Source organism: Narcine bancroftii, chromosome 8, assembly GCF_036971445.1.
Source record: "Narcine bancroftii isolate sNarBan1 chromosome 8, sNarBan1.hap1, whole genome shotgun sequence".
In the NCBI taxonomy this organism is placed as follows: domain Eukaryota; kingdom Metazoa; phylum Chordata; class Chondrichthyes; order Torpediniformes; family Narcinidae; genus Narcine; species Narcine bancroftii.
In genome coordinates, this window is record NC_091476.1 from 2,434,601 (window position 1) to 2,449,790 (window position 15,190).

General features: G+C 42.3%; 1 protein-coding gene across 15 annotated transcripts in view; it reads left to right on the forward strand.

The window, feature by feature from the left end:
• LOC138740247 (CD99 antigen-like protein 2) overlaps positions 1-15,190 on the forward strand; it is a 224,114-nt gene that overhangs the window by 157,137 nt on the left and 51,787 nt on the right. For 11 of the 15 annotated variants that reach the window (XR_011342768.1, XR_011342763.1, XR_011342764.1 and 8 more), the window contains one exon: positions 13,918-13,962. Coding sequence is in view for 9 of the 15 variants with exons in the window: in XM_069892602.1 (XP_069748703.1) it covers positions 13,918-13,962 (45 nt within the window). In the remaining 6 variants the exon portion in view is untranslated. Of the gene's footprint in view, positions 1-1,350; positions 1,436-7,354; positions 7,554-13,917; positions 13,963-15,190 lie in introns of those variants that run through there. The other 4 variants (XR_011342767.1, XM_069892599.1, XR_011342766.1 and 1 more) reach the window with 2 other exon arrangements.

Sequence of the window (15,190 nt, forward strand, 5' to 3'; positions counted from 1 at the left end):
CCATGGCAGGTATGGGAACCCCTTCCATCCCCACCCACCGAGCGAGTTCTCCAATGGCAGTTTGTGTATCCCAATGTTTAGTTACTCTAATGCCCCCGATTTGATCTGGCCAGTGGCTGTGACAGGCCCCCTTTCCTTCCGGGCTCCTAGGCTTCAGCCCATTCAGCCTTCTGGTTAATTCATCACTAATTATAATCGCTGCCTCTTGGCAGTCACCATTTCCAGCCCGAACAGAGCCGACAGCAGTTGGACCCGGCGGGGAGCTCTCCGTGGCTTTGCACTAGGGTTGTGTTGCTCTTCCAGCAGATCCAGCAGTGCCGCCATTCTTTTTCAACCTAACTCTACAAAGAGATCACCTGGTCTTTCACCCATCCCTTTCCCCCTAAATTCTCAATTGCTGGAGAGGAAGCACAAAAGAGGATTGCAATGGAATCTATGCTCTCCCAGCATTCATTGCACTTGGAAACCCCTCTATTGGAATGACAATGCCATATTTTTAATTGGGGTTTTACAGCTGCTTCCACATCCTGGGATGGCCCTGGCTTTGTTGTCTATTACTTTCTGCCCCTTGAGAGTAAGAAATACTTAAAAATCCCACAGCAAGAAGCAAAATAGATGAATTAGAAATTAATGGCATTTGGCTCTCTCCCTTGTGGTCGATGTGTCAGACACGGCTTCCTGCTTTAACCACACTGATGTTCTTGTCCCCAGGTAATAGCTCATGTTTATTGCTCATGATGTGAAATCTCACATCCACATTTTGTTGAGCGCAGACAACTTTGGTGGAATACCGAGCTGTGGTCTCAGGCTTGCAGTGCTACATGAAATTAACAAGGCCTACAAAGGTCACACAAACAGTGCACCATAGCAAGAAGAAAAATTAATGAACTAAAACACTAAAATGAGTGGTTCTTTTTTCCCCCACCCTCACCAAGTTGTGAAGGCCTGGGTGATTCTTAAAATAGGGGCAGGAGTAGACCCTTCAGCCTGTCAAGCCTGCTCCACCATTTAATGTGACCATGGCTGATCTGATGATAGGCTCATCTCCACCTACCTGCCTTTTCCTCATCTCCCTTAATTCTCTTAGTATGTAAAAATCTATCCACCCTTGTCTCAAATATATTTACTGAGGTCGCCTCCACTGCTTCAATGGGCAGCAAATTCCACAGATACACCACCCTCTGGGATAAGCAGTTCCTCCTCCTCTCCATCCTAAATCTGCTGCTCTAAATCCCCCAGTTCTGGTCTCCCCCACCAATGGAAACAACTGACCTACCTCTATCTTATCAATGCCTTTCATGATTTTAAATATTTTTATAAGATTGCCTCTTATCCTTTCTCATTCTGTAGATGGACAAAGCTGAGCTGTGGTCTGGGTGGATGTTACCAGGTTAAGCAAGATCATTGAGAGAAAAAGAATGGACAACCTTTGAAGGTTCTAGTGCAAAATATCGATCAATTTTTTTGTCTCTCACTGATGCTGAGTTCCTCCAGCAGATTGTGTTTTGGTCCAAATTCCAGAATCTGCAGTCTCCCGTGGGTAGATTTTAATGTCCTTTTGCTAACAGTATCTCCACATAAAAGCACAGTGCAGTCACAGGGTCATACAACACAGAAACAGACTTTTCAGCCCATCATGCCATCGAGCACTGGCCATACTAATCTCACATTTGGAATTTGGCTTGCAATCTTCTATGATTACAAAGTGAGGCCAGTCACTTTTGAAATGTTGTAAGAGTACCTGCCTCCATCACCATCTCAGAGAATGCTTTCTCGATTGCAGTTAGCTTGGGTGAAAAAGCTTTTCATCAGATTTCTTCTCACCGCACTCCTAAGCTGCCTGAGTTTCGATGCTACAGGATAAAGTTTTTCATTATCTGTGCTGTTTATGCTCATAATTTAATCTATCGGTCCCCAACCTTTTTAACTTTCTCCACTCAAAGAAAAACAAACTCATCTAGAGCATTCTCTCCCAAATGTCCAAGGCAAAATCCTGATGAATCTGTCTAGTGCAGTCGCATCCTCTTGTGTGTTGATCTGAACTGTAAGCAATACTCCATCTGTGGCCTAAATATTCTCTTATCAAGTTGTACCATGATCTCCATGCTCTTATTGGCCTAGCTCCTGTTGACCAGCATCCTCTAGGTTTACTCGCAACCTTATCTACCTGCGTTGATGCCTTTAAGGACTTGTATGCCAAGACCCCTCTGTTTTTCAATACTCCTTGAGACCCATTCATGATGTATGGCCTACATTTAGCTTGTCCTAGTCCTTTTAAAAATTCATCTTCTGATATTGCTCTGACCAACCTACTCATTGATATACATCATTCTGTATGACAAATGTGTATGACAAATAGTGAGAGTCCCAGTGGTTCAGCTCTTCCAGTTTCAAAGCAATCCTCCTCCCTCTTCCACTGCCTCTTATCACCAAGCCACTTTCAGATCCAGTTTGGATCTCATGACCTCTAACCTTTTGAACCAGCCTTCTATGTGGGACTTGTTGAAGTTGATGTAAACCACATCAACCTTACTGACCTCATCAATATTTTTTATTAGTTCATCAAAAAGAAACTGTCATAAAATTAGTCAGTGAAGATTAGCTACCATTAGATCCTTGCTAACCATCCACGGTCAGTCCCTGCTCTTCGAAATGCAGGGGTGTGAGGGATTCCAAGTAACCCCTATTCCACTGACATTAGACTTCTAGTGCATTCGCAGGCTTTCTCCTCCCAAATGAGTTATTGCGGGCCCCCCTCCCACCCGCAGCACTAGAGTCGCTAGACTCCACATGATATAGGCAGCGTATTTGTCTGTTACATCGGAGGGAAGAGGAAGTGCGACAGCAGCACATGGAGGAGGTTCATGTTCATGGCATGTTGGCACCCCCCCCCCCACCCACACTGGGAGACATTTTAAATGTCAGATTGTGCACACCCACCCTCCCCTCCCCCCCCCCGCCAGTGGTTACCCTAAAGCCCCCTGGTTAGACTTGTTCTGACACCGACCGACCCTGTTTTTAAACATACAGGATTTACGTCCCCTGCCACCCAAAGACCTCAATTGACTACACCCCTGATAAGTTTTGAAGTGTAGGAGAAAACCGGAGCACCCATAAGAAACCCACATAGATACTGGGAGAACATACAAGCTCCTTCAGACAACGTGGGATTTGAACCTAGGTTGCTGTTGCTGTAACAACATTGTGCTAATCATGTTGTCCTAGCCTCTGGGTTTATCCCTGCTATTCTTCTTCAATGAAGACACTGCATTTGTTGTCCTCCAGTCATCTGGCAGCTCTTTTGAAGGTCGCCAACAGGTCTCTTGATTCCTAACTTGGGTTAGATCTCATCAAACATTGTGAATTTTTTTTATCTTCATCTCGATTGAGAACCATCCAAGACATCCTCCTTTTTATCATTTCCATGTTCTATAATATTGTTGTCTCCCTCCCTGGAATGTGCCACTGCAGTTCATCATAGAGTTCAGCGGCACATAAATAGGCCTTTCGGTCTACTTGTCTGTGAAGACCAGGCTAGACCTATTTGACTGCATTAGCCCATATCCCTCCAAATGTTTCCTATCCATGGTTACAGGGTACAGATTAGAAATGTTTATTTAAAATCTCATCTGCATTCTCTGGCTCCCTAGGTTACCCCATTGGTCCTGAACATGCCCCACTCTTTCTCTGATTACCCTCTTGCTCAGAATAATCATTCAAAATGCTTTGTGATATTCTTTAAATGCCTTGGAATTTTCCTTAAATTTTCTGGACAGTTATAATTTTTTAATATACTCAAAGCCATACATGTTCAGAAAATCCTTCCAGATAGTTCCAGGAAACAATTCAGGTTTTTTTTAAACAAAAGCTCTCTATATATATTATATATATATATATTCCATAGGCTCAGAAATCAGTAGATTTGTATTTGGTCTGTCACAGATCCGACTTCAGGACCAATGAGGTGATATCAAGTGTTTTCTTTGAAAGTCTTTCTCCCATATGGACTGATGTTATTAGCAGAATGATTCGGAAAACTCCAGCCTCTACAATTGTTTTTATTGTCCTCTGCTTCTTGTTAAGCCTCTAATTGGAATCACATTTTGACTTGCCCTAGTTCAGCCAACTGAGAAATGTTCTTCATTAAATCATGTTAAGCTCCCAGCCAGCACGCCAGTTCTACCTGTGAAAGCTGAAGTCACAAGGAGAGTGTTTGTTATTCAACAGACAAAGAGACAGCTGCCAGTAATTGTATTTAATGTTCCACTGTGGCATTGTTCAAAATTCTCTTGGAAGCAACCTCTGCCATCATTTTGCATATCTGGGTGTATGTGTGTGGGGGTGAGAATTAGGGAATACAAGGATTATTTAATATCCCAGTGGTTTCCCAGAAAATTTTAGGAGAAAACAGATTGGGAAATTTTCATTTTGGAGCTGATCTTGTTGGAATTCCTTAAGATGAATCAAGGCTTTAACGGAGTAAATATAAGTAAAATGTTTCCTCTTGTGTGAGATTTTAATAAATGCAAGAGTTACAATTAAATCCAGCAAGGAGAAATCCCTTTAGATGGAAAGGACAAACAGAAAGAAACATGCTACCACGGGAAGTGGTTGAAAGAGAAGAATATATTGCACTTTTTGTTATCTCAGGACAGTTCTGCACTTTGAAACAAAAACATTCTAGAAGTCATGTTACCACATTCTGCAAGGATCTCATAGAAAAGTGTGATACAGAGTTGGAATGTGGACTAAATATTATTTGGGACTTCTTCTTTGGCTTGGCTTCGCGGACGAAGATTTATGGAGGGGTAATGTCCACGTCAGCTGCAGGCTCATTTGTGGCTGACAAGTCCAATGCGGGACAGGCAGACACGGTTGCAGCGGTTGCAAGGGAAAATTGGTGGGTTGGGGTTGGGTGTTGGGTTTTTCCTCCTTTGTCTTTTGACAGTGAGGTGGGCTATGTGGTCTTCTTCAAAGGAGGTTGCTGCCCGCCGAACTGTGAGGCGCCAAGATGCATGGTTTGAGGCGATATCAGCCCACTGGCGATGGTCAATGTGGCAGGCACCAAGAGCTTTCTTTAGGCAGTCCTTGTACCTCTTCTTTGGTGCACCTCTGTCTCGGTGGCCAGTGGAGAGCTCGCCATATAACACGATCTTGGGAAGGCGATGGTCCTCCATTCTGGAGACGTGACCTACCTAGTGCAATTTGATCTTCAGCAGTGTGGATTCGATGCTGTCGGCCTCTGCCATCTCGAGTACTTCGATGTTGGAGATGAAGTCGCTCCAATGAATGTTGTGGATGGAGCGGAGACAATGCTGGTGGAAGCGTTCTAGGAGCCCATGATTCGGAGCCGAACAGGAGTGTGGGTATGACAACGGCTCTGTAAACGCTAATCTTTGTGATGTTTTTCAGTTGGTTGTTTTTCTAGACTCTTTTGTGTAGTCTTCCAAAGACGCTATTTGCCTTGGCGAGTCTGTTGTCTATTTCGTTGTCGATCCTTGCATCCGATGAAATGGTGCAGCCGAGATAGGTAAACTGGTTGACCGTTTTGAGTTTTGGGACTAGGAATGGAACAACTACTGTTCTCTGAAAGAGTGTCTTGCAATCTGATGTACTTCTCCTGTACTACAATTGCTGTAGAGCAATTGATCAATCCACAGGACCATAAGAGTGGCAGAGAATATCAGTGGACTCTCCCTACCATTCCCCACCTCTACCCCCCACCACCAAAACTCATTGACATGATCTACCAGGATCGTTGACTGAACGGAGCTCACAAAATTATTAAGGACTCTACCTCCCCGCACACTATCTTCCAGCTACTCCCATTGGGAAAGGTACAGGAATATCAGAGGCTGAGAAACAGCTTCTTCCCACGGGCAGTAAGACTGCTCAATAACTGATGAACTGCTCATGCAAATCCTCCATGCTATTTATTTAACAATATTTATTTATTTTAGATATGTACTGCATGTAAATCGCTTGTACTATGTGTGCTATGTCTATATATGTGTTTGCATGAATTTAAACCAAGAATTAATCAATCCTTTTTTTATTCAGTTGTATTTATAAAATTGGATGGTAATAAACTTGAACTTAACATACCAAGACTCCCCTATCCTGGGAAAAAAGACTTGGACGATCTTCCCACCATGGACTTGCAACATACTGAATGATCTGACACACCTTGGACACACATCCTTTTCCCTCGTCCCTTCAAGTGTGAATGGATGCGTCAATGGATTTAAAGCTCTTACCTTCCCTACAGCCATCAAGCACCTGAATGAACCCCATGATAGGACTACCCTTGTTTTGTACTAATTAGCCCTCTTTATCCCTGAGTCTCCTACATTTCAGGGAGAAGTGCCCCTGCCTATGGTGTCTCACCTTATTATTGAAGCCCACCATCTGAATAACATTCTCCTAAATCTTTTCTGCTTCCTCTCCAGCTCATTTATTCATGTAGTTTGGTAAACACAACTGTGCATCGAACATCTGTACCTTGTGACCATGATGGAGATGTTGAATTAGTACAAATACTTGTTTGATGGTCAGCAGAAAGCCTGTTTCTGCATTGACTGACTCTTATAATCCCACGATCTGAGTTTAAACTCTGTTAAAATGAACCAGAAAATAAAAACTGGATTAACAGATTGTTTCCAAATACTATCTTGGTCATTGCTGTCAGGAGGCAATCTGCCTTCCTAACCCAGTCTGGCCTCTATGAGACTCCAGCTTTTCATCTTGCAAGTCTCTCCTTTGCATAACTCACCAGGGCAACTAAGGTAATTAAAAAAAAAAATTTAGACATACAGCACAGTAACAGGCCCTTCTGGCCCCATGATCGTGTGCCACCCAAATACCCCAATTAATTGACAACCCCCATACGTTTGAAAGGTGGAAGGAAACAGGAGCACCAGAGGAAGTCCACACAGACACAGGGTGAATGTACAAATCCTTACAGATAGCACTAGATTTAAACCCGGGTCACTGGCTGTCTAAAAGCATTTCACTAACCATTGCATTAACTTTCCAAGATTTGTTTGACGCTACCTCTGAAACTTGCAAATGTGCCAGTGAGAAGTTGAATGAATAAAGCAGAGGGACACCAACTCTTATGGGTTTCCACTCTCCGAACTTTCCTCCAAACCCTACCAATAGTCATACATCATTGTCTTTTAGGACTTAAGTAAAACCCCAGTATCTGGCACCTATGGGGACTGTTAGATGACAGATAAATGAATTTTCTGGTTGGTTGTCATTGTGTGTTGCATGGGTTGGCAAATTATTTGGCAAATTATATTTTTGACCTATTTATTTTCTCCAATTTTTTAATTTAATTTTTTTTTGGCAGTTGCTTGAACACCAGATAATGGGGATTTTACTGTATATTGCTGCCCTTCATCTTACTGGTTTTGAATCCTGGAAGCACACACCCATAAGGACTGTGGGAAAGAACTTTAGTATATAGCCCTGAAAATGTCTCACCAATACAACTTGCCGACTTCGGATCTCCATCTCCTCAAGTGACAAGAAGATAAACATGATTAGACTTAAATATGTAAAAGTGGATGACACAACTTTCTTTGTTTCTTCTGTGTGGAGTTTGTTTTCTTGTATTTTGTATGTTTAATATTTATTGGTTTTTCAGGGGGGTGGGAAGGGAGGGGAAGGGGGAGAAAAAAAGGAAAAAAAACAGCACTGTGTATATTTACAATAGACAATAGGAGCTGGAGTAGGCCATTTGGCCCGTCGGGTCAGCACCGCCATTTTAGATCATGGCTGATCATTACCATCAGTACCCCTTTCCAGCCTTATCCCCATAACCCTTAACTCCGTTACCCACAAGAGTCTTATCTAACTCTCTTTTGAACATAGTCAGCGAATCCGCCTCTACCACCCTCTGTGGCAGAGCATTCCACAGATTCACACTTCTCTGGGTAAAAAAATACTTTCTCATCTCCGTCCTAAAGGGCCTACCCTGTATTCTTAAACTATGCCCTCTAGTCCTCGTCTCCACCATCATTCTAGCCTTGCTGCATATGACAACCCTGCCATCCCTGGAATTAACCTTGTAAATCTGCGCTGCACACCCTCTATAGCTAGTATGTCCTTCCTCAAGTTTGGAGACCAGAACTGGACGCAATACTCAGGTGGGGTCTCACCAGGGCCCTGTATAACTGCAGAAGGGCGTCTCTGTTTCTATACTCCAATCCCCTCTTTATGAAAGCCAACATTCCATTTGCCTTCTTCACAGCTTTCTGAACCGGTGAACAAGTACACCCAGATCCATTTGCACTTCCCCACTCCCTAGCTTGTCTCCATTTAAATAATACTCAGCTTTCCTATTACTTCCCCCAAAATGAATAACTTCACATTTGTTCACATTGAAATTCATCTTCCATTTAGCCGCCCATTCCTCCAGCCTGTCCAAGTCCCTCTGCATTTTCCTTACATCCTCCTCACACCCCACACCGCCACCCAGTTTAGTGTCATCTGCAAATTTGCTCATGTTATTTATAATCCCCTCATCCAAATCATTAACATAAATTACAAACAACTGAGCACCCAACACCGATCCCTGAGGCACTCCACTCGTCACATCCTGCCATTCTGAAAAAGACAAATATATACAAATGAAGAACATTTGTATATATTGTTTTTGATCTGGTTCATAATGCAATAAATAAAAAGTTACAAAAACCAATACATCTGTGAAATTAAATCTACTAATAATCAATCAGTCCCTTTGTTAGGTAGCAGTCTCCACCTTGTGGTAGTAACTTCAAAACCTGCTGAACTGCCATTTATTGTTAGCTGTGGATACACATAGACAAATGTGTTCAGCAGCTAAGTTGAGAAATACATTTAATTTTAAATAAGATAAATCTAATCCTTGGTGCACCCAACATACAATATTTTAATTTTGTTTCTTAACATATCTGAAATAAACACCTTTTTAACTTGTACAAAATATATCATTATGCAGGATCATTGATGCAAGACATTGGTGAACAGAAATACCTGATTGTCCACAGATGTTTTCAGTGGTTAGCTGTGACAACACCTGTTTTCAATTTTAATTCACCCTGAGATGCGCACAGAAATGGCCTTCACCAATGCCTCTATCTGGGCTGGCCAACTTGGAAATTCCCTTCATACTGTACAGGACACTGGTGAAATCGCACCTGGAGTCCCAGTGTGCAGTTCTTTTTTAAAAAAATTTTATATTTGATTTTCAATTATTAAACTGGAGAACACATCGTTGACAGTTACAGAGTATATCAGTATCTTCCACCAAGCAACTTTTATATGATGTTTCTCCCAACCGCCCCCACCCCGCCACCCCCCAGAGAGAGAAGAAAATGTAGAGATAACAAGAGAGAAAGAGAAAGAATAAAAGAGATAGAAAAGAAAGAAAAGAGAGGCTGCCAAATCTGAAGTGCACAGAAGCACGACTGTCGCCACCCCCTTGTATAGCTATTTTTCTTGATCCAACTGTCGGTGAATCTCTCAAGTCTTTTTGTCGGGTCTTGGCTACAGTCATGGTTCCATGTACTTCAGATACGGCTGCCATATTTTAACAGAGGTGCTGTGTCGGTTTCTAAGATTATATTTAATTTTTCCCATGAGGGATTACCCATTGGTAATTCACTTGCTGATATGAAAAGGGGAGTCCACAAGGCCTATGGCCAAAGAAATAAATACAAATTGAATTTGGAATTTGGTTGATTAATAGCTTGTGTCCATAAGGTTCCCTAGAAGATACAACGTTGGGTAGGGTGGGTAGGTTACCTTCATTATTCTAGTTAACATGTTGGCCAAATCCTGCCAAAATGGGGCCAACTTTGCACAGGACCAGGTTGGATGAACAAATGTTCCCTTCTCCACTCCACACCTAAAGCACGCTTCTGGCATCTCTGGTTTTGCCTTGTGGATTTTTTGTGGTGTGAGGTAGAGCTGGTGCAGAAAGTTGTACTGGACCAGTCTATCTAGAGGTGATAACTGATAACTGTCTTTACACCAGTCTGACCAACATCTTTTTCAGTACTGAGTACCTTCTTGATATAAATGTGGGTGCATTTCCCAGTGGAAGTAACCCTTCAACCTCACTGGTGTAGATGGAATCATTGTAGGGCCTCACCTGTCCCTTAGAAATGATCTTAATTGGAGGAGACACTGAAAGGTCCCATAGGACAAATCATATTTATCCTTTAGCTGCTTGAAGGACATAAGCTATCTCCCTTCATAGCAGTCCTCAATATGTCGGATCCCCTGATGATGCCAAATTTCCAGGATTTTATTGCCCTTGTTTATGGGCATCAATTCATTTTGAGTCAGTGGTGCCTTAGGTGATATTTCCACTTTCTTTCCAATACATTCATTGATCTCATGCCAGATTTTAATCAGATGTTTCAGCATGGGGGTTATCCATTTTTTTGCTATTTGGCGTCCATTTGTATATGAAATCCTTCTCCATCCTCTCTTCCATTGCGTGCAATCCCATTTGCACCCAAGTGAATGGTTCTCCTTCCTCAAAGATGGATGCAAGGAACCTCAACTGAGCTGCTAGATAATATTTCTTAAAATTAGGCATCCTTATACCTTTGCAAGCTGTAGTCCCTTGTCAGATTTTTCAAGGCTATTCAGGTTACTTTCCCGTTCCAAATGAATTTCCTTGTATATTGCCATTCAGCACCTTTAAAAAAAGATTGCGGCAATGGAATTGGCAAAGACTGTAAAGAGGTATTGGAGTCCTGGCATCACCTTCATTTTTATGCAGTTGACCCTTCCCAATAAGATGATGGGCAGATCCCTCCATCTCATTAAGTCGCCCTCAATCTTCTCAAGCATAGGGGGTGGTTGAGTTTGTATATATTTTCCAGGCTACGATCAATCTTGATTCTAAGGTATTTTATAGTGTTATAAACCCAGAGGACCCCAAAACCCAGCAGCAATAGATATTCACCAAGACAAAAGTTGCTTTTAATTATCTTTAAACATAAAAACAGAATCACTCTTTAACATCACTATTGACTCAACTAACCTAACTTAACCCCCTTCTAATTCTAAGTGCACGTGTATGTAATGTGTGTGTAAGTTCAGAAAAGTTCTTTGATTCACAGTCAAATCTCACTTTTCATTCCTCCAAGTTCACTGGTTTCAGGCAATTCTTATACTGTGCACAGAATTTAACATTTATAAAGTTCACCAGTCTTTGGTGCTTGAAAGATAAATGGTCCCTGCTCAGGAAGGTTCTTGTTGGTTTTCAGAGAGAGATTTGTTGTTCGCTGGACACCACAACTGATTCCTTTTTAATCAGCCACCACTTCAGTGTCTTGCTGAAGAAACTTTCCCTCTCAGGGTTCCCCAGATGATAACCTCTTTCTTTCAGGTCACCACAGAGTTCCTTGTTGTTTCTCTTATTTCAAGTGAAACATTAGACAGCCAGTCCTCTCCTCTTGCATGAACTACAAGGGCTTTGACCAGGCTGAACCAAGTCTTCCAAATGGGTTTTCCACAAGCTTGCCAGCTTGTCCTGTTCTAGTCCCAGTTGCTGCTGCTGACTGTAGAACTGATCTCTCTCTCTGACACACACAGAGAGAAAATACTGTTTTACTCTCTCTGCTTGCAAAACCACATGACCCTCTTAGAACAGCAAGTTCCACTCCAGACAGAAGGTGGCTCTGACAAGCTCTTTCATTTGTTGCCTTTTTGTAAACAACCATCCATTAGTGAAGTCTCTTGGGCACTCTCCAAAGCTTTTGTAAAGGCTCTGAGGCCCGGCATGTCTAGCACAAGCAGAGCTCCAGTATTTTAAATAAAAAATGTTTTAAAATGTTTGTATGTGACCCACATTAAAAAAAAACCCTGCCCCAATTTATCTCCCAAAAACTTATCTATATTTTGTCACAATAGCTCCTTCCTGCCAACTGAAATTGCTGCTTCTTTGGTATTCTTCATGCCAAATTTATTCAACGGCATGATATTGCTTTTTTCTGTACAGCAACACATCATCTGCTCATTGACCCACTTTGAATCCCTTTATCAGTGGATCTTTCCTGATCGCCTCTGCCACTGGTTCAATTGCTTGGATGAACAGCCCTGGAGACAGAGGACAAGCCTACCTGCTGGACCTACTGAGGGGGAATTTTGGTGATGTTTGTCCATTCGTACTGACTTTTGCTCTTGATATGTCGTACAATGTTTTCATCCAGTCAACAAATGTTTGTCCCATTCCAAATTTTTCCAGAACTTTAAAGAGGAAAGTCCATTCTAGCCAATCAAAGGCCTTCTCTGCATCTAATGAGACTATTAGACTTGGATCATGCTTTGCCTGTGTCCAATTTATAATATTAAATAGTCTGCTTAAGTTATTGGCAGAGTGCCTCTTCATGATGAAGCCCACTTGGTCGAGATCTATCAGTTTTTGAAGGTATCGAGCCAGCTTGTTGGCCAGTGCCTTGGCTATCACTTGGTAATCTGTCTTTAATAGTGAGACAGGTCTGTACACGGACGGTCCCTTTTAGTTATCACCACAATGATGGGCTATTAAGAAAGATTCCAGGAAAGTCCGCGTCTCTGCCGCCAAATCCTGCTCCCTTCTCTCTTATGTTCTTATGCTGTATTGGAATGTCAAGGGAATGCTGGTATTCCTGAGCTGGGGTGTTAGGGTGAAGGTTTCAGAAATTTGGGTGAAATGTCCTGAATAGGAGTTGCGTTTGAAGTGAGCATCAGCTGACAATGACTGGGAGATTATTTAATTGCTGGTCACATGCACGGTCTGTGTTTTGATCGAGCAACTTAGAACATAACATAAAGAAAAAGAGCAGTCGTCGACCATCCGGCCCATCAATGTGATCATGGCTGATCTGATGATCGGCTCTTCTCCACCCACCTGCCTTTTCCCCATATCTTAATTCTCCTACTATGTAAAAATGTATCCAACCTTGTCATAAATATATTTACTGAGTTTGCCTCCACTGCTTCAAAGGGCAGCGAATTCCACAGATTCACCGCCCTCTGGGAAAAGCAGTTCTTCCTCATCTCTGTTCTAAATCTACTCCCCTGAATCTTCAGGCTATGTCCCCTACTTCTGGTCTCCCCCACCAATGGATACAACTTACCTACCTCTATCTGATCTATGCCTTTCATAATTTTATACGTTTCTGTAAGATCCCCTCTCATTCTTCTAAATTCCAGCCAATACACTCCCAGACGACTCATTCTCCCCTCATCTCTGGAATCAACCTGGCGAACCTTGTCTGCACCGCCTCCAAAGCCAGTACATCCATCTTCTGGTAAGGGGACCAGAACTGTATGCAATACTCCAGATGCGTCCTCACCAGTACCTTGTACAGTTCCTCACCTCCCTGCTCCTAAATTCAATCCCTCTAGCAATGAAGGCCAACGTTTCATGTCTGCTGCACTTTCAGGGCAGAAAGCATTGTAGGATAATCTGTGTGTTGTGGGCAAATTGGGGGACTTTAATTTTGTGGAGTTACGAGAATTGTAGGTAGATTATTGGGGGCGGGAGAGGGAAACAGGTAAGGAAAATGGTCGTGGATGGATTTTAAGTGCTGCAGGGTTAGTTGGTCAATTGATTGGAGTGAAAGGCAGCGAGGCAAGGATTATGAGCTTTCATTATCCTTTGACAATATGCAGTATATCCCTTACTCAGCATTTCTAGAATAAAGGGTATTGTCATTGCCACAGTGTCTGCCGTTAAGAACAAATTGCAATGGCTATAAAGTGCTTGAGTATAAGATAGGAAATTAATTCAAATTTTCTTTCACAAACCCAAGTAACATTTTATGCAACAGATAAATGATAATGTGGATGGTTGGTGATAAAAGTTTCATTGTGTTTCTTGCAGTGAATTCCAAATAATTAATAGAGCATTTATTTTCTCAACAGCTCCTGCAAAGCCCCACAAGCCCTTGGGTGGGAAAAATCCCTCAGGTGAGTGCTTTCAATGTGACTGTGGTGCATGCATTAATACCTCTGTGACCCTTTCTTCTCTTTGTATTCAATAGACAATAGGAGCTGGAGTAGGCCCTTCGGCCCGTCGAGCCAGCACCGCCATTTTACAGATCATGGCTGATCACTACCATCAGTACCCCTTTCCAGCCTTATCCCCATAACACTTAACTCCTTTGCCCACTATTCAATTTCAGAGCATGCAGATTGTGAGAGAAATATAGTTAACCCAACTACATACGTGTGTGTGTGTGTGTGTGTGTGTGTGTGTGTGTGTTACTCAAACCATTACAGCTTAGGCACAATTCTGGAAAATCAATTCAAAGTTCAGTCTTACAAATCCTGGGTTGAAAATCAGACTTTTAAACTAATCCACAGAAGTAATCATGAAGGAGGTGAGACACTAAATGATCAGACAGCCGAAGACACACAACTCTCTATTAAGTTGCTTCCAGAGAAATGTCCTTTCATACGAATGTTGGGTGGTCACAACTCCCTTCTTCCTTGTGGAGGGGAAACAAAGTGTGTGATTTCCATGATTCTTCCGAAACCCAGGCACAGGTCAATTGAAATGACCATCACAATGGTCATGGTAGTTTAAAATTCCCCTGACAAAGAGAATCAACAGAATTGTTTTTTTCACAGAGTCTTTCCACCTCTGTATTCTTTAAATGACTGGTTAGTTAAATAATCAATCCTGTTTCTTTAAGTGTCGCAAACACATGACTTTCTTTAAATGTTCCACTCACATGACTCATTCAGCACCTGTTTTCCTAGATAAATAACCATTGTTCTTTTTCTTCTTCCAGAGCATCACTTTATTATAGTCAGTCCTCAATGGTGCTACGGTGTCTCACCACAAGCTGAAAATGGTTGTAGCTTGCACTAAACCTTAAAATGACAGTCACTAAATGAAATATGAGCTTGTAATAAACTGAATGATGATTCCCTCTATTCCATGGCCATCTGCCTTTCGGCAATCTCCTGCACTCCCAGAAACTCTCTGAGACACTCGTCCCCCAACTCTACCCCCTTATTCATTCCCACATTTAATTGCTCCTCTGACTTGAGCCGCCAAAGCTCTGAGCTTGAAAATTCTATCCCAAAACTACAGCATCTCTCACATCATCTCCACCCTTCACCATCACCCCACCCATCACACCACCCCACCCCTCACCATTATCCCACCGCTCCTTACCCAGCTTTAAGA